At 43.8% G+C, this 19960-nt stretch overlaps 1 protein-coding gene across 4 annotated transcripts in view; it reads right to left on the bottom strand.

Moving 5' to 3' along the window:
- The window catches only part of LOC137546350 (ras GTPase-activating protein 4-like), a 200002-nt gene that overhangs the window by 35958 nt on the left and 144084 nt on the right, over window positions 1-19960 (bottom strand). For all 4 annotated transcript variants that reach the window (XM_068268685.1, XM_068268684.1, XM_068268688.1 and 1 more), the window contains 2 exons: window positions 18621-18777; window positions 1163-1227 (listed from right to left, as the gene is read on the bottom strand). In XM_068268685.1, the coding sequence (XP_068124786.1) occupies window positions 1163-1227; window positions 18621-18777 (222 nt within the window). The remainder of the gene's footprint in view (window positions 1-1162; window positions 1228-18620; window positions 18778-19960) is intronic.

The following is a 19960-nucleotide window of genomic DNA, read 5'->3' as shown; positions in this document are numbered from 1 at the left end:
TTCCCCCCCCCCTTTTCTCCCCACCAACAGAGCTCTCTGTTGGTGGGGTCTAATCGCAATGCCACATGTAGAAAGTTAGGAACTGATGCAGAAAAAGTTTGCTGCATTTAACACCTGTTTAAGATTTATCCGATTTCACATTTTCTAGTAGTAGCAGTGGGGTATTGTACAGTGTTAGCCATCAGTAAAAGAAAGATGTTTTGAATCAGGATGATACCATTTATTGGGCAACTTAGAAGGAAATGAGTAAGCTTTCTGCTATAAAGTTTTCCTCAGACTCAATTCCTGTATACTGACAACATGTAGAACACAGGTTATGCTGGGAATACATGGTTCGTTTGTTAGGTGATTAGATGGTTCAATAGATAATTTCCGACATGTCCGATCTCCCTTTCGATTCTTTTGCCGCTTGATTTCTGATAGAAGTGAATGGAAAAAGATAAGAAAAACGGGCGGAACATAAGAAAATCGACTGCAGAATCGAGCGGCAAAAACGATCGAGAGCAGAAACGCATGGCAGAAACAAAACATGTATTCCCAGCATTATATACACTGGTCATTAAAAGGCGATACATTGTTTTGCAAACATGAATAAATGCCATTGGATGCCTTGATTACAACACAAGGAGGGTCTTACAGGGATGCTAGCTAATTTATGACAAATAGATAAGACCATTTGTTTGCTTAAACATCACATACCAAATGGTTTTATCTATTTGTCATACATTTCCTAGGATCCCTGTGAGACCCTCCTGTAATTAAGGCATCCAATGGCATGTATTTATGTTTCCAAAAAGGTGATAGGCGAGGAAGGGGTGTTACTAGCGCTGGTGTAGGCATAAACCAGGAGTGCCCTTCCAGCAAAGGATGCACTTTCCCTCATTACACTACCAATAAGCTGCTGGTTGGTAGAATTGGGGGAAGGGAAGCAGAAACCAGGGTGGAGTGAGTGGGAGACAGCAGTGCCAGGAGGACACAGAGGCATGTCATTGAGCAAGGAACGTGCCTCTTTATCGCATTAGATATGTACAATCTGCCTTGGGTACACTTTTATAACTATCGGAACTTCAAACCGCAAAATATAAAGGGCTTTGTAATGTCAGTTGTAGGTCTCTCATCCACAAGAAATAGACCACTTAGGGATCTGAAAGAGCTTGTTTACCTTAAGGAAGGACTCCATTGACTTGGAAGCCAAAGAATTACTTCTAAACAATGTGTTTGGTTCATCTGTAACAAAAAATAACCAGGTTACATGCAAACCTCAATATAAAGCCTACACATATTATTATGAATAGCATTAAACAGACTAAAACATTGCTGTTGTCATCAATTTTGGATGCAACACAACATGATTAATGCAATTTAAAGCAGATCTGTAATTACAGATGAGAAAAACTGCTACTGCAGACATCATACTCAGTGCTAAATGGTGACTGTCACCCCATCTGTTGGTTTTACTAGCATCTGAGTCACACACTTGAACAAAACATTCAGACAATGCAGTCAGGCAACCTGAACTGTTTACTCTTTGTTGGTCAATCATTATGTAAGTATTAAAAACAGGCAATTAATATGAATGTTAGAAAAATAACATTCTTAGAACAAGGTCAGCAACTGCAGCTTTCATAAACTCTTAGTGTAGGTCTACTGAAGTCCTAGCTATAGTGTATTTTGAGTTTCTTCGTCATTCCAAATACAAACTTATTAGTTCCCTACACCCCAAAACTGGCCTTAGACTATGACTGTGTGTTCCTGAGAGACAGTTAGTGACACGACTATGTACTCTGTAAAGTGCCACAGCATCATTATGTATAATAATAACTCCAGTAGTGTACACTGTTTCTATGAGTGCTAGGAGAATGGTGTTTCTCACATAGCCCAGTTGCAGGCAGAATGTTATACAGTAACAGGTGAACATTTGTTTCCATTAATTTTACACTGGCATGAAACAGTTGCAAATAGGTGTGTCCATTTATAAATGGTAAATGATCATATGCACCTCTGCATGTTGGCAAACTAAATGTTTTTATTGCTTTGAATTATGTACGTCACTAGTTGGCATCCGTATGCATTAACCACTTCACTACTGAGGGTTTTTTCCCCTTCTGTACCAGAGCAATTTTCACCTTTCAGCGCTCCTTCCATTCATTTGCCTATAACTTTATTACTACTTATCGCAAGGAAACAATCTATATCTTTTTTTTCGCCACCAATTAGACTTTCTTAGGGTGGCACATTTTGCTAAGAATTATTTTATTCTAAATGCATTTTAACAGGAAAATTAAGAAACAAAATTGAAAAGAGTCATTATTTCTCAGTTTTCGGTCATTATATTTTTAAAATAATACATGCTACCGTAATTAAAACCCACACATATTATTTTCCCATTTGTCTTGGTTATTAAAACGTTTAAACTATTTCCTTAGTACAATGTATGGTGCCAATATTTTATTTGGAAATAAAGGTGCATTTTTTAAATTTTGCATCCAACACTAATTACAAACCCATAATTTCATAAACAGTAATATACCCTTTTGACATACATATTAAAAAAAAGTTTAGTCCCTAAGGTAACTATTATGTATTTTTTTTTGGTCATTTTTTTAATTTGCATATCATTTATTTAGGTAGCTATGGGACAGGGTTGGAGGTAAGGGATTAATGTTAAAGGAAACCAGAGCTGAGTTTAACGAAAAGGCTCTCTCTGCCAGAGAGATACGTAGAGGGCACACTTCTTTTGCGCGCACTGGCCGTGACTGGCTGCAATTACGGGACCTGGTACCAAGGAGGGAGAAGACTGAGGACAGTGGCGTGGGAACGATCCGTGCGCATAAGGCTGGAAAAAAGCCCCAGGTATGTATAAACATTTTAATTAAACTCAGCTCTGGTACACTTTAAATGTAATGGTCTTTTTATTAAAATAAATGAATGTACAGAGCTGCCCATCATTATTCATACCCCTGGCAAATTTGACTTAAAGTTACTTTTATTCAACCAGCAAGTAATTTTTTGACGGGAAATGACATAGGTGTCTCCCAAAAGATAATAAGACGATGTACAAGAGGCATTATTGTGGGAAAAAAACATTTCTCAACTTTTATTTAAATTTGAGAAAAAAGTGTCCAGTCCAAAATTATTCATACCATTCACAAACTGTCACAGTCTGTGGGAAAATCCAAAGTTCTATACCATTCCAAATAGTCAAAGCTGTTCTAAAGCATCCTTATTACCCCGATTAATTGGGAACAGCTGTTTTAATCAACTCAACAGGGGAAAAACAGCAACTCTCAAACTCTCAAATTCAAAGTATTATTAAAAAATACAACATGTTCCGCACTGTAGAAAATCTGAGAGGACGTGGTCGGAAGCCAAAAGTGACACCTGTGCTGGCCAGGAGGATATTGAGAGAGGTGAAAAAGAACCCAAGGATCACCACCAAGACCATCCTGGTGAATCTGGGCTCTGCCAGTGGCAATGTCTCAAGGCAGACAATCCAACAGCCACTGCACAGTACTGGGTTCCACGGATGCAGACCAAGGAGGATGCCACGTCTCCAGATAAGGCACACAAAAGCTCACTTGGCCTTTGCAAATGCTCATCTGGACAAAGAAGAAGACTTCTGGTCTTCTGTGTTATGGTCAGATGAAACAAAAATTTAATTGTCTGGTCACAATGGTGTTTCCTTCATTTGGCGTAAAAAAGGAGAAACCTTCAATCCAAAGAACACCATCTCCGCTGTCAAACATGGTGGTGAGAACCTAATGCTTTGGGGGCTTTTTTCAGCCAATGGACCAGAGAACCTAATCACAGTAAACGGCACCATGAAAAAAGAGCAATACATGAGGATTCTCAATGCCAACATTAGGCTGTCTGCAGAGAAACTTGGCCTTGGGCACCAGTGGAAATGTCAGCATGACAATAACCCAAAACACACAGCAGAAGTGGTAAAGAATGGTTAGCAGACAACAACATTAACGTTTTGGAGTGGCCCAGCCAGAGTCCTGACTTGAATCCAATTGAGAATCTGTGGAGGGAGCTAACGATCAGAGTGATGGCAAGAAGAACCTCCAATCTGAAAGATTTGGCACTCATTGCTAAAGATAAATGGTCAAAAATACCTGTGGAGACATGCAAAAAGCTGGTCTGCAATTATAGGAAGCGTTTGATTGCTGTAATAGCCAATAAATGCTTTTCTATTGATTATTGAGATGGGTATGAATAATTTTGGAACGGACACTTTTTGCTCAACTGTAAATAAAACCTGAGAATTTTTTTTTCACAATAATGCCTCTTGTACAACGTCTTATTATCTTTTGGGAGACACCTATGTCATTTCCTGGGTATGAATAATTATGGGCAGCATAGGTGTAATCAGGGCCGGATTTCTACTTTTTACCACCCAAGGCCCACTTTCACCAGCCGCCCCCTGACCAACAGCATCTCAACCAACCCCACCCCCCAACTTGCACACACTTTTCCCTCAAGAATATAGCCTTAAAGTGAACCTGAAGCAAAATAAAAATAGATACTTACCATAGTAGATCCTCCTGGGGCCCATTGTTCCAGTGCTGGGACCCTCTGATCTTATTCAGACCCCACCACTGCTGCTTGGGGCCCTCTTCTTACTCAAGGCTGCGCTTCCCTCTGTGTACAAGCCCCATTGTACTGGTCATGCTCGAGTATGGTCAGTACATGCCCAGTAGCACAAAGCCACTTCGTGCTACTAGGCATATACTTGCATATACACAGTATGGTTGTGCTTGTACACTCTCAGTATAGGTAATCAGATGACCCTCCTCCCACCCATGCATTAGGGAGACGTGAGGACCAGAACTGGGGCCACAGTATGAGTTAAAGGATCAGGGTGGAATGGGGGGGGCATACGAGAAGGGTGTGTGAATGGGACTGTGCATGCGCACTCAGAGTGCCAAACTTACAAAGCCGCCAGTGGGAGAATGGAGGGGCTCAGAGAATGCTGTGGAACCTCATGGACTACAGGGAGCTGAAAGAAGCCCCAGGTAAGTAAAAATGAATAGTTTTAAACAAAGCTCAGGTGTGCTTTAAAGAATAAAAAAAACATCACCACACAACTCCAGAAAATGTGAACTAAGCAAAAACAAAACAGGATTTACACATACTTGGGCTTTTTCCTGAGGCAGGGGTGGGACACTGCTCCTGGCCCATCAGTTACTTTAGACTCCTCTCCATCTGCAATAGCCACACTTAAAGAGAACCCGAGGTGGGTTCTAAGAATCCTATTAGCACACAGAGGCTGGGTCTGCATATAATGCCCAGCCTCTGTTGCTATACAGCGTCCCCCTCAGGCCTCCCCTGCAGCCTGCTTTCCCCATAATTCAAAGCCGTGCTAGCAACACACAGCGTGTCGATAGCCGACTGTTTAACTCTGGATGTGTCACTCTCGCCGCTCCCCCGCCTCCTCTATATCTCCGCTCCCCGCCTGCGTCCCTTCCCTCCAATCAGCGGGAAGGGAAGGGATGCAGGTGGGGAGCGGCGACATAGAGGAGGTGGGGGAGCGGCGAGACTGACACATCAAGAGGTTAACAGCCGGCTAGCGATGTCGCTAGCACAGAGTTTGATTTATGGGGACAGCAGAGCTCAGGGGGGGGGGGGGCTGAGGGAGACGCTGTATAGCAACAGAGGCTCGGGATTATATGCAGACCCAGCCTCTGTGTGCTATAAGTAGTCTTAGAACCCACCTCGGGTTCTCTTTAAAAAGCTGCAACTGACCTCAGCTATGGTGCATTATGCTTTAAAGCAGCAAGGTGGCTGTGGCCCAGATCATTCTGCACATGCGTAGTTTGAAAATAATCCAGATCGCACATGCACAGAACCTTACTGGCCATCGCTGCTGTGCACAGCCACTGGGGTGCATAATCGAGGAGGCGCTGTGCACGCAGGACTTTGCATGTGCCATAGCTGTAACTGTGCCCATTTGTAGCTTTTTAAGAGGGGTGACAGCTATATGACAAAGAGGACTCCTAAGGAACTGAGGGGCAAGAACACTCTGGGGCATTTCTCCCAACTTTTGAAATGAGAAAGAGGGACACTTAAGCCACGCCCCTGGCATACCCCTGATCACGCCCCATCACACCCCTAGTCACACATACCATAAAGATTTCATAAGAAAAATATGTTGTTTTATAATTCAAACCACACCCGTCCTTTCTATCCTGGTTCATTATCCTTCAAATTAACATTTTAAAATTAGTAATATATCAAGTTAAAGGATGAGAATTAAGTTTAGAGTCAATTAAACACATTTTTTCAGTAGAGAAATACATATAATTACATAGAAAGAGGGACAAAGTCCTGAAAGAGGGAAAAATGAGGAGGAAAGAGGGACAGAGGGACTGGGTGCACAAAGAGGGACAGTTGGGAGCTATGCTCTGGGGGGCTGGAAGAAACTCCAGAAATGTGTACATCCATCCTGTACTTCTGAATCAACTTACAGAGTCCTGAATCCCCTCCTCCAGGCTCCACTCAATCACGACATTCTCTCACAGGATGTCACCCCAGGACCCGGCAGCTGTACAATTCCTGCACACAAGTGCAGCCATGTGGAAAACAGGGGGAGGAGATGAGCCTCCTTTGACTTTCCTGTCTTGCTGAACAAAATAGCAGCACACAAGCAAGGGGGAGGAAGTGGGGGCGGGGCAGCCTGACGTCTAGAAGAATGACAGCGAGCAGGGCTGCAGCGATATAGCCGCTGCTCCTGTCACACTCAAATTAGTAAAGCTGCCCGCTCTGTTCCTGTCATTAGCCGCTGCTGCTGCACACATAGACATGCTTTTGTGTGCAGAGCAAAGCAGACACTTACTGTGGGAATAGTGTCAGCGGCTGTGGTGAGCCTGGTTGGCAGATTGACTGCTCGTTTGTCAACCCGCCCCTTTCCTTGGCTCCGCCCTAGGAACGTGCCTTACAGGCCTTCCCACAAATCCGGCCCTGGGTGTAATTGTACTATTTGACCACAAGATGTCTTCGCCCATGCATAGGAAGTAATGCATGGACATGTTACTCCAGTAGTTACAATGATCGCGGCATCGCACTGATGCCGGAAATCATTGAGGCTCCCTGCACACTGCAAATCCGTTTTCCGATTCCGATTCCGTTTCCGATTCCGTTTCCGATTTTCCTTGAATACATTCAACAGAAAAACGGATCAAAAAACGCAGCATGCAGTTAAGATTAAAAATCTGAATCGGAATCGGATGTAAAAAACAGATTAAAAAGCGGAATCGGAATCTGAAATGCATGCAGTGTGCAAGAGGCCTGACACTGGGACTTAGATTAAAGAATGGGAATGGGAACACGCTATTGGGCATCAACAAGTACGCGCGCAGAAGCGAGCGGCGGCCGTTCGCAGCAATAGACATATACCTACGCCTTTGGGCAGGAACTGAAGTCCTGCAGGGCATAAATATACTGCCACGAATGGCATAAGTGGTTAATTCCCACAAAATACAGGATTAGCCCCATCTAGTTTAATTCTGTAGTCAGTCACTGCCCCCCTACCGGGCACTAAGGATATACAGCCTTACTACCTCAACAGCACTGAACTCTAGTGAGCTCCCAAGTCAGATCAGACTCTGGCTATGGACTCTCCCCATCCCCATGTTATCGGTCTGTCCACAGAAATGGTGCAGTGGCCATGTAATAATGTCACTTGGCAAGCAGCGAGGGGATACCTGGTGGATGGTAGCATGGCAATGGGTGGGGGTGTGCCAAGGGGTGAGGCATGATATATGCAAGAATGGAAATAGCAATACTTTTGAACTAGGAACTGCAGCATAAATCCAAATGAGTAAGAACAGCAAGCGCTGTGGAAGTAGTAAGGCTGTATATCACAATTCTTTATTGCCAGATAGCAGTATCAGTAATTTCTGTGTCTCTGTCTATTGTAAGCATCAGTTGGAAGGATCCGCACCGTCTTTAAAATCTGTATTTATTTAAAGCACTAGGTAGTGTGTACTGGAACTATTTTGAAGAAGGATTGCTATCCGAAACGCTGTGCGTCAATGGTGACCCAGCACACACTGACATTATGCCTATGTCTTTTTAAAGAGCTTTAAATACAGATTTTAAAGACAGTGCGGATCCTTCCAACTGATGTATTGAATCCCTGTGACTCCAGGGGTGATCACAGCACGTCACTATCCATAGGTGCGGTTGTTATTGGACTTCCTGTTTATTGTAAGGACATTAGTCTGTAATCCCCTTTTGAGGGACAGAGGCTAATGTGAATGATTCAATGGTTTCAATAGAGATCTGGAGAATATATTGGTACGGTATTGATATATGTAAATAAAACAAAACAGCCTCCATACTATACAATTCAACACAGGTATGTAATTGATTTTCAGTACCGGTATTCTGTTGCTGTCTAATTTAAAGAGAATCTGTATTGTTAAAATCGCACAAAAGTAAACATACCAGTGCGTTATGGGACATCTCCTATTCCCCTTTGTCACAATTTCGCCGCTCCCCGACGCATTAAAAGTAGTCAAAAACAGTTTTAAAAAGTTTGTTTATAAACAAACAAAATGGCCACCAAAACAGGAAGTAGGTTGATGTACAGTATGTCCCACACAAATACATCCATACTCAAGTAGGCTGTATTCAAAAGGAAAGCTGTATACAGCTTTCCTTTTGAATCTCAAGAGATTATTTGTGTGTTTCTTTCCCCCTGCAGCTCTCAACCACTGAAGAGTTACAGGCTGATTGTTTCTTCCTGCAGCCAGCTCTGCCCGTGTCTGCAATTCCTCAGCATGTGACTCCTTTCACAACAGAGGATTTATCCAGCTTGTAAAAGATAAGAGAGCACAGAAAAGATGGCTAATGTAAATAACACACACACACGCACACACACGGGAGTGTGCATAGAGGGGCCTGGAGGGGGGCGTGCATAGCAGATCAACACTGAAGAGTTGGCAGCCTTCCAGACACAGGGCAACAAGTCCGACAGGGGAAAGATAAGCTGATTTATTACAGAGATGGTGATAGCAGAAAGTGCTGTAGTAAGCCAGAGCACATTAGAATAGGTTTAGGAACTTGTAGGATGGTAGAAAACAGGATGAAATTTTTGTTACAGAGTCTCTTTAAGTCAAGTGTGCAACCCCAATAAATTGTATTTTACTGCCTCTGCATGACCCAATCCACTGCAATGCCAGTGTAAGTGAAGTCTAGTGTCCAAACAACCTGCATCATTAAACATTGTCTTAAAGGTTGCCATTAACGATACAATCCCCCAGACAATCGTCAATCTGATCATTAAGACCGATCAGAAATTATCGTTCAGGCCCACTAACGAATAGAAAAACATTAACCAATCGGATTGGTTAATTCGTTTTGCTTCCGTTAATGGGCCTGAATGATCCTTTCTGATTCATCATAACAATCGAATTGGACGATCAATTATCTAGGGAATTGTATTGTTAATGCCCACCTTTAGACCATCTATGTATCAGTATTCTTTAACAAACAGATACACTAGTGGAAACGTAACCATTAAAGTGTAAATGTGACATGATGAGATAAACATGTGTATGTAAAGTTCAAAACATAATAACAAGGCTGGTTTACTCTGTTTATTTTTGCTGCCTGAAAGAGTTAATTTTCTTCTTTCTTGTTGTACCTTATTGGAAATATAGTAAACATCATTGATAAGCAAATTACAGCCATAAAAGTTTTCCTGGCAGTATACAACTTCCACGGGCAAGGTATAGATAGAAAAAGGTCAATATTTTGTGTATGTTAACTCTGGGATACTTAATAGACTGCCAATTAGCAATGACAATAAAACATTCAATCAACTTTGTAAAATGTTTAAAGAGACTCCGTAACAAAAATTACATCCTGTTTTTTATCATCCTACAAGTTCCAAAAGCTATTCTAATGTGTTCTGGCTTACTGCAGCACGTTCTACTATCACCATCTCTGTAATAAATCAACTTATCTCTCTCTTGTCAGACTTGTCAGCCTGTGTCTGGAAGGCTGCCAAGTTCTTCAGTGTTGTGGTTCTGTAATGCATCTCCCCCCTCCAGGCCCCTCTCTGCACACTGCCTGTGTATTATTTAGATTAGGGCAGCTTCTCTCTTCTCTCTTATCTTTTACAAGCTGGATAAATCCTCCTCTGAGCTGGCTGGGCTTTCACATACTGAGGAATTACATACAGACATAGCTGTCTGCACTCTGCAGGAAGAAACAGCCTGACACTTCAGTGGAAGATAGCTGCAGGGGGAAAGAAACTATCTCTTGAGATTCAAAAGCAAGGGTGTATACAGCCTGCTTGTGTATGAATGTATTTTCTATGTGTGGACATACTGTACATCAACCTACTTCCTGTTTTGGTGGCCATTTGTTTGTTTATAAACAAACTTTTAAAAACTGTTTTTAACCACTTTTAATGCGGCGAGGAGCGGCAAAATTGTGGCAGAGGGTAATAGGAGATGTGCCCTAACGCACTGGTATGTTTACTTTTGTGCGATTTTAACAATACAGATTCTCTTTAAATATAAAATAGCACCATTGGGATACAAGTCTCAAGGAGCAGGAAGATAAATATAATTGTTTATCTCATCAGTTTATTTTCACCTCGGGCTCACTTTAGCCCTATCTTCATCCTACTCTGCCCTAATGCTAACAGAACCACCCTAATTTTATGCACAGAGACTGAAATAAGTGCTCTGAAACCAAGCAGTAGCATTTTTCTGTAGGCCTGCATGGAGGAGCGTCTCAGCCAACTAATGGCATTTACTGTTACAGTTACAGTACAGTACACTGTAATATAAACATTGCAGTAACTGGAAACAAACCTAACCATCTCTAATATAAAAGAGAGACATTGGTTCCACACATTTGCAAATATGTGCTACACTTGTCCTGCTTAGGCAATCTCTTTTGTCCCTGTTCAAAACTCTCTTAAGACTTATCCATATTTGGGAACAAGTACTTAGTGATACTTGGTAGCTAATTTACCTGAAGGATACCCTAACCATTACCAACCCTACTAACCCAAACACTATTGGTACTTACCTATTTGGACTGAGATACCTGGAAATTAGCTAGACTTACCAAAGGCATTAAAACTGCTGCTTTAAAGGACATCCGAGGTGAAAATAAACTGATGAGAAAAACAATTGTTTCTATCCTCCTCCTACTAAAAATTGCTTATTTAGATATCCCACGGTTTTATTTTATATTTGAATCTAGTTTCTAAGTTTTTACTGGTTCATTGTTTCTACTCAATGACACCTTCATTGAAGTATGCCAGAGCTCAAATCTATGAATTATTGACCCTTCTTATCTTGTTCCTGCTCTCAGAAGCCATTTACTGACAGGAAATTATTTTATGGCTGTAATTACTTATATGTGAGGGTTATGCTATAGTCTGACCCAGTCCGACTAGGTCCTGACCAGGGCAGAAACGGTCACTTGCATACCTGATGTTAAACGCTATCAGGCAGAGAAAGAAAAAAAGGAACACAGCATAGTTATTTTTATGCTTGGCACTGTACAAACACATGTCTATTTCATCATGTCACATGTCACCTCGGTTGTCCTTTAAGGTAAAGTATTAAGAAAAATAATTTAAATTCTCCCATCTACATGTCAAATATTCAAAGGCAACCAGTGACCGATGGCTAGTTGAATCATTAAAGTTCATGTTAATGTGTAGACACATCCAAAACCTCCATATAAGGTGCAACTCCAACCAGGGTAGAAGCTTCACCACTGAAATGGTTCCCTAAAACATCAGTGTATATATAAAAACTTATTTGCCAGTCCTAAGCTGGTGGCTGTGTGCCCGTCCTTCCCCATCCTGCTTACAGTGATGGTGTGGGCAGCATGTATGTTAAAGAGAGTCTGAAGCCATAAAAATTACTTCTTTTTATTGGTCAGTTCTATTAAGCATTAAGATCATAGTTGATACGCCGCATTCCCGCGCTAGAACCATGTATTTTTACCCCAAAATTCCCGGGGCAAAATTCAGTGATCTTTCGTGGAAGAGGCAGAGCTTTGCGCAGTAGCTCTGCCTCTGCTCAAGTCAATCTCCGCCGATCTCCGCCTCTCCCCGCCCTTCTGTCTTCTTTTACTGAGAGGGGCGGGGAGAGGCAGAGATCGGCGGAGATTGACTGGACTGGAAGGCCGAGCTAAAGCGCAAAGGTCTGCCTCCCCCAGGCAGAAAAATCCACGACCTGGAAAGTTGTGGAATTTTGGGGGTATAGATACCTCGTTCTGCCGCGGGGATGTGGCGTATCAGCTATGATGTTAATGCTTAATAGAACTGGTCAATAAGAAGAGGTCATTTTTATGGCTTAAGACTCTATTTAACCACTTAACGACCGCCCACTGCACAGGGGCGGCCGGAAAGTGGATCCCGCAAGGACCGCCGCATGCACAGAGGCGGCGGTCCTTGTACGGGCATGGGCGGAGCGATCGCGTCATCCGTGACGCGATCCTCCGCCGGGGATCGATGGCCGGGGACTTAGACTCCAGTCCCCGGCCAATTAGCAGTGTTGGCGGGCGAAGGAAATCCGCAATCGAGCAAAATTAAGTGTATAAAGCACTTTGCTAGGTAAACAAAGTGCTTTATACACGCTTCCTCCTCGCCTCGTGGTCTCATTGTTCCAGAGACCACCAGCGAGGAGGAAGCAGTAGTAAGTATACACCACACATTTTTTTTTGCCCACAGCCTCCCTGATCTCCCACCCCAGCCTTCAGACCCCCCCCCTGCCCACCCCCCAGAACACTGTTTGCACCCAATCACCCCTCTAATCACCCATCAATCACTCCCTGTCACTATCTGTAAATGCTATTCTTTTTTTTATGCCCTAAACTGCCCCCTGCTCCCTCCTGATCACCCCCCACCCCTCAGATTCTCCCCAGACCCTCCCCCCCAGACCCCCCCCGTGTACTGTATGCCTCTATCCCCCTGTAATAACCCACTGATCACCTGTCAATCACCTGTCAATCACCCCCTGTCACTGCCACCCATCAATCAGCCCCTAACCTGCCCCTTGCGGGCAATCTGATCACCCACCCACACCAATAGATCGCCCGCAGATCCGACGTCAGATCACCTCCCAAGTTTACATCTGTTCTCTACCCTAAACACCCACTAATTACCCATCAATCACCCATCAATCACCCCCTATCACCACCTGTCACTGTTACCCATCAGATCAGACCCTAATCTGCCCCTTGCGGGCACCCAATCACCCGCCTACATGCTCAGATTGCCTTTAGACCCCCCCCTTATCAATTCGCCAGTGCATTATTTACCATCTGTTCTTCCCTGTAATAACCCCCTGATCACCTGTCAATCACCCATCAATCCCCCCCTGTCACTGCCACCCATCAATCACCCCCGGTCACTGCCACCCATCAATCAGCCCCTAACCTGCCCATTGCGGGCAATCTGATCACCCACCCACACCAATAGATCGCCCGCAGATCCGACGTCAGATCACCTCCCAAGTGCATTGTTTACATCTGTTCTCTACCCTAAACACCCACTAATTACCCATCAATCACCCCCTGTCACTGCTACCCATCAGATTAGACCCCTATCTGCTCCTAGGGCACTCAATCACCCGCCCACACCCTCAGAACGCCCTCAGACCCCAGCCCTGATCACCTCGCCAGTGCATTGCTTGCATCTATTCCCCCCTCTAATCACACCTTGAGACACCCATCAATCACCTCCTGTCACCCCCTAGCACACCTACCCATCAGATCAGGCCCTAATTTGCCCCGTGTGGGCTCCTGATCACTCGGCCAAACCCTCAGATCCCCCTCAGACCCCCTTCCGATCACCTTCCCAGTGCATTGATTGCATCTATTTTCCCCTCTAACCACCCCTGAGACACCCATCAATCACCTCCTGTCACCCCCCTAGCACTCCTATCCATCAGATCAGGCCCAATACAACCTGTCATCTAAAAGGCCACCCTGCTTATGACCGGTTCCACAAAATTCACCTCCTCATAGACCACCTGTCATCAAAATGTTCAGATGCTTATACCCCTGAACAGTCATTTTGAGACATTTGGTTTCGAGACTACTCATGGTTTTGGGCCCGTAAAATGCCAGGGCGGCATAGGAACCCCACAAGTGACCCCATTTTAGAAAAAAGACACCCCAAGGTATTCTGTTAGGTGTATGACGAGTTCATAGAAGATTTTATTTTTTGTCAAAAGTTAGCAGAAATTGATTGTTTTTTTTTTCACAAAGTGTCATTTTTCACTAACTTGTGACAAAAAATAAAATCTTCTATGAACTCACCATACACCTAACGGAATACCTTGGGGTGTCTTCTTTCTAAAATGGGGTCACTTGTGGGGTTCCTATACTGCCCTGGCATTTTAGGGGTCCTAAACCGTGAGGAGTAGTCTAGAAAACAAATGCCTCAAAATGACCTGTGAATAGGACGTTGGGCCCCTTAGCAGGGGCAAACGCAGGATTTTTAAGGGGGGGGTTCCTGAAAGGTCCAGAAGAACGTATGTCCCCGAGTGCTTCCGAATACAGGTGGTTCCATACTGCCCATGCACAAAAGTGCGCTGGCGTATTACAGAGCTGCCTGTCTTTGGAAGTACTAAAGGACACAAGTGTTTCTGAGGGCTTCTGGTAGCAGCAAATGTGAACGGGGTACAGCGCTGGAACAACTCCCCAAGAGAGGAACAGGAGATAGAGTTTGGACAATTCAGTGGAATATGCTACATAGTGTCACATAGCGCAAGCGATACCCATATGATGCAGGGATATATGCATCTGCGGAAGATGGCGGCGCTATATAAATACTAAATAATAATATTTTGCCTCACCAGGATTCCACTTTTATTTAGCTTTCCTGTATGACAAGAACACACAGCCAGCTCTAGGGGAAGAGGGAAACAAAGGTGAATGAGGGAGGGCTGGTGCACACCAAGAGTGCTTCTGAGCATTTTTCAAATCAACAGTGATTTGAAAAGCGCTTGGCTAATGTTACCCTGTGACAGTGTTCCCACAGTAGCGTTGTGATTTTTTCAAAATCGCAGGTATACTGCATGTAGCATGTTTTTGAGCAATTCATTCAAAAATCGCTCTGAAAATCACTTCACAAAATCACACTCACAAATTGCTAGCGATTGCTATTGTCATTTTGGCGTGCACTAGCCCAGAGAGAGGAGTGGAGAAATTGAGAATAGCCTGAGATGGAGCAGAGAACTTATCTGTATTGCAGTCCCACATCACACAGGCTCAGTGTTCTCCCCAGAATTATTTTCCAGCCGGGTGGTATGAAATAGTAGCCGGGTGGCATGAAAAAGCAGCCGGGTGGGGAAAGATGAAAATGCAGGGCAACTCTGCTTACAGCATAGGAGGTGGTGAGGAGGTGAGCCAATGACAGCCGGGTGGTCACCAAATCTAGCCGGGTGGAGCACCCGGCTAAAAGAGCCTGGGGAGAACACTGCAGGCTACTTGCCTGTAATCGGACTCCTGTCCCTGTCAGTCTCTCACACAAGTCAGAAAGAAGCCCTCCTGGAGTCTAGGGACTGTCAAAAACTTTTCAGCTTGTTAAACACCTTACCCACACATGCAGTCATTATAACAATGGGGAGAGACCAGACAGATGTTTGCCCACAGACCCTCCAGGCAAGCTCTGCATCATGCTGTGCATATTTACCAGCTTGCCTGCACTCTAATTTCATCATGTCTGACACTTCTGTGCTGTGGAGAGTCCAGGACTCCATAATCAACATTCTCTCACTGCAGGCTGCATCTTCTTGTGAGGGAAGCTGGGCTGCCTCTCTCATTCTATTAGCTGGAGGGAGGCACCAGAAGTTAGAAGGGAGGGAGAATAAGGCTGTTTATATTATGCGGGCTTCCCTGGCTGAATACACAGCTCAGTGCAGGGGGGAGGTTCCAGACACCCGGAATAGCCCCCTCAGTTCGCCAGTGCTTAGAGCACCTAGGCTGCAAAAAAGTGTCACACATGTGGTATCGCCGTACTCAGGAGAAGTAGTATAATGTGTTTTCGGGTGTATTTTTACACATACCCATGCTGGGTGGGAGAAATCTCTCTGTAAATGGACAATTGTGTGTAAAAAAATCAAACAATTGTTATTTACAGAGATATTTCTCCCACCCAGCATGGGTATGTGTAAAAATACACCCCAAAACACATTATACTACTTCTCCTGAGTACGGTGGTACCACATGTGTGGCACTTTTTTACACCCTAAGTGCGCAAAGGGGCCCAAAGTCCAATGAGTACCTTTAGGATTTCACAGGTCATTTTGCGACATTTGGTTTCAAGACTACTCCTCACGGTTTAGGGCCCCTAAAATGCCAGGGCAGTATAGGAACCCCACTAATGACCCCATTTTAGAAAGAAGACACCCCAAGGTATTCCGTTAGGTGTATGGCGAGTTCATAGAAGATTTTATTTTTTTGTCACAAGTTAGCGGAAATTGATTTTAATTGTCATTTTCTGCTAACTTGTGACAAAAAAATAAAATCTTCTATGAACTCACCATACTCCGTACGGAATACCTTTGGGTGTCTTCTTTCTAGAATGGGGTCATTTGTGGGGTTCCTATACTGCCCTGGCATTTTAGGGGCCCTAAACCGTGAGGAGTAGTCTTGAAACCAAATGTCGCAAAATGACCTGTGAAATCCTAAAAGGTACTCATTGGACTTTGGGCCCCTTAGCGTACTTAGGGTGTAAAAAAGTGCCACACATGTGGTACCGCCGTACTCAGGAGAAGTAGTATAATGTGTTTTGGGGAGTATTTTTACACATACCCATGCTGAGTGGGAGAAATATCTCTGTAAATGGACAATTCAAAACAAAAAAAATCAAACAATTGTCATTTACAGAGATGTTTCTCCCACCCAGCATGGGTATGTGTAAAAATACTCCCCAAAACACATACTACTTCTCCTGAGTACGGCAATACCATATGTGTGGCACTTTTTTGCAGCCTAACTGCGCTAAGGGGCCCAAAGTCCAATGAGCACCTTTAGGCTTTACAGGGGTGCTTACAATTAGGCACCCCCCAAAATGCCAGGACAGTAAACACACCCCACAAATTACCCCATTTTGGAAAGTAGACACTTCAAGGTATTCAGAGAGGAGCATAGTGAGTCCGTGGCAGATTTCATTTTTTTTTGTCACAAGTTAGCAGAAATGGAAACTTTTTTTTTTTTTCTTGTCACAAACTGTCATTTTCCGCTAACTTGTGACAAAAAATAATATCTTCTATGAACTCACTATGCCTCTCAGTGAATACTTTGGGATGTCTTCTTTCCAAAATGGGGTCATTTGGGGGGTATTTATACTATCCTGGAATTCTAGCCCCTCATGAAACATGACAGGTGGTCAGAAAAGTCAGAGATGCTTGAAAATGGGAAAATTCACTTTTTGCACCATAGTTTGTAAACGCTATAACTTTTACCCAAACCAATAAATATAGGCTGAATGGTTTTTTTTTTTTATCAAAAACATGTTTGTCCACATTTTTCGTGCTGCATGTACAGTATACAGAAATTGTACTTTATTTGAAAAATGTCAGCACAGAAAGTTAAAAAAAATCATTTTTTTGACAAAATTCATGTCTTTTTTGATGAATATAATAAAAAGTAAAAATCGCAGCAGCAATCAAAGAGCACCAAAAGAAAGCATTAGTGACAAGAAAAGGACGTAAAATTCATTTAGGTGGTAGGTTGTATGAGCGAGCAATAAACCATGAAAGCTGCAGTGGTCTGAATGGAAAAAAAAAGGGTCTGGTCCTTAAAGGGAACCAGAGGGGATGAACTATACATACCTGGGGCTTCCTCCAGCCCCATACGCACGGATCGCTCCCACGCCGCCGTCCTCCGCTGCCTGGATCCGCCGCCACCGGGTCCCGTCATTGCAGCGAGTCGGCAAGTCGGCCGGCGGACGCGGCCAATTCTCCGCATCACAGGGTGCTCTCCCCATACAGATACGCATGTGGCTGCTTACTGCGCAGCCGCATGCGTACATGTATGGAGGGAGCCCCTGTCATGCGGACAATTGGCCGCGTCCGCCGGAAGTGACGGGCCCGGTACCGGCGGATCCAGGAAGCTGAGGATGGCGGCGTGGGAGCGATTCAGGCTTATGGGGCTGGAAGAAGCCCCAGGTATGTATAAAATCCTTGCCTTTTTTCACCCCTCGTTCCTCTCTGGTTCCCTTTAAGGGGGGTAAAGCCTACGGTCCTCAAGTGGTTAATACTCCATACTGTGGGTCAGATCTGGTCACACACTGGTTTGTGTATAGAACCAGCCACAGTGATGTTGTGTATATACAGTGCTTTACCTGTCGCTGAAAGAAAGACGCAGATGGCTGGCTGCTCAGCCATTAGGTAAAACATTTGTAATGTTAGTAGTAGGGTATGTAATTACATGCATGACATACAGATGCCTTTAAAGGACAATTTGAGTGTTGAAAATGTCACTGAGTGGAGCTTCTTTTTGGGCCATTATTTTAAATAAAGTAAAATAAATAAATTAAAATACAAAACTGGCACCTGCTAGTTAAAAGTTTATCCCCATAGGGTATTAAACTTCAGTACCATGGAGACAACATAGATTTCACCTACTTGTTTTGTCCAGCTCAAGTCTGAATAGAAGATCCAGGTATTCCTTTGCTAGATTTTGTCCTAAGAAAATCTTCACAAGGTTTGTAGCCACTTCCTGTCTGCATTCGGCTGACGTCGTCTCATCTATCAGTGTTATTAAATGTCCACATTTTTCCCGCTGCAAATAAAAAGGCATAACATAACGGATAATACATTATTTTAACAAGGGCTTCTTAAAATAAGTCACAAGGCGGCATTGCTAATAATCTAAATGTCCATTTATAATGTGTTGTAGTGAAGACTGATGAGATGCAAATAGCATGCAGCTTGGAAGTCAGCCAAACAAATGCTGCAGCTGCTGTGTGTCGCTCAGTTCTAAGGCTCAACACACACCATACAATCTTGGTTGTACAGATTTACCAAATCTATGTAGTATAATGGCCAACAGATTGAAAATACCTTGAATATTTGTTTGGATAAGCTCGTATACTACATGAAAGTGGTAAGATTGAACAACCAAGATTGTATGGTGTGTGTTGAGCCTAAGCTGCATGCTATCTGCATGGATACCTGGAATTTTGTATCTTATTAATACGGTAATTACTAATTGTATAGAACTAGGGCCGGATTTTCCCCAATGCACTGTAGGCAAATGCTTACAGGCGGCTGATGATAGAGAGGCGGCTCACTCCTGTCCTCAAGCGCCTCCCTCCTTCCCTATGCAGTGTCCTGAGCAGAGCATAAATGATAGGATACACTAGCTACCTAATACTAAGGGACACCTGCGGCTACCTGGGTCGGGCAGAGGAATTAGGAAAGAGGTGACAGCTGGGCAAGCCAGCACACATGTGGTGCGCTTCAGTGGGGGGTTTGTGGGTTCAAGGAGAGTAAAGTCTAGGGTGCTAGAACATCTGTGCCTATAGGCTCTTGTGATGTAAATCCGGGCATGTATATAACTCCAATGGCCTGCTCACTTTTCTCCCCCATCCAGCCTGAAGCCCAGGGACGGATCTAGGGGGGGGCAAGCAGGTCTCTTGCCCCAGGCGCAGTTTGTTGAATTCTTAAAAAGGCGGCAAAATTTGGATGGGGAATGGCACTTTAGGCGCCAAAACCTGACCTTGCCCCAGGCGCAACTTGGGGCAACTTGTTCTAGATCCGTCCCTGCTGAAGCCATACTTTCTAATAGCCTGTGAGCAGTGGCAAGAGAACAAGCATCACAGAGATTGCAGGCTGCCCAAATATGCCCTTAATCAATTCACTGTTACTCCTTTTTTTCCTAGGAGATAATTACTCACCTTCTGTTTAAAATAACTTATGAAAAAGTAGCAAAAGTTGATGAAAAGTACTGCGAAATTTATTCT

The sequence above is a fragment of the Hyperolius riggenbachi genome, chromosome 2 (genome assembly GCF_040937935.1).
Source record: "Hyperolius riggenbachi isolate aHypRig1 chromosome 2, aHypRig1.pri, whole genome shotgun sequence".
Taxonomy (NCBI): domain Eukaryota; kingdom Metazoa; phylum Chordata; class Amphibia; order Anura; family Hyperoliidae; genus Hyperolius; species Hyperolius riggenbachi.
The sequence above is the reverse complement of the archived record's forward strand: the minus strand, read 5'-3'. Positions and strand labels throughout refer to the sequence as shown.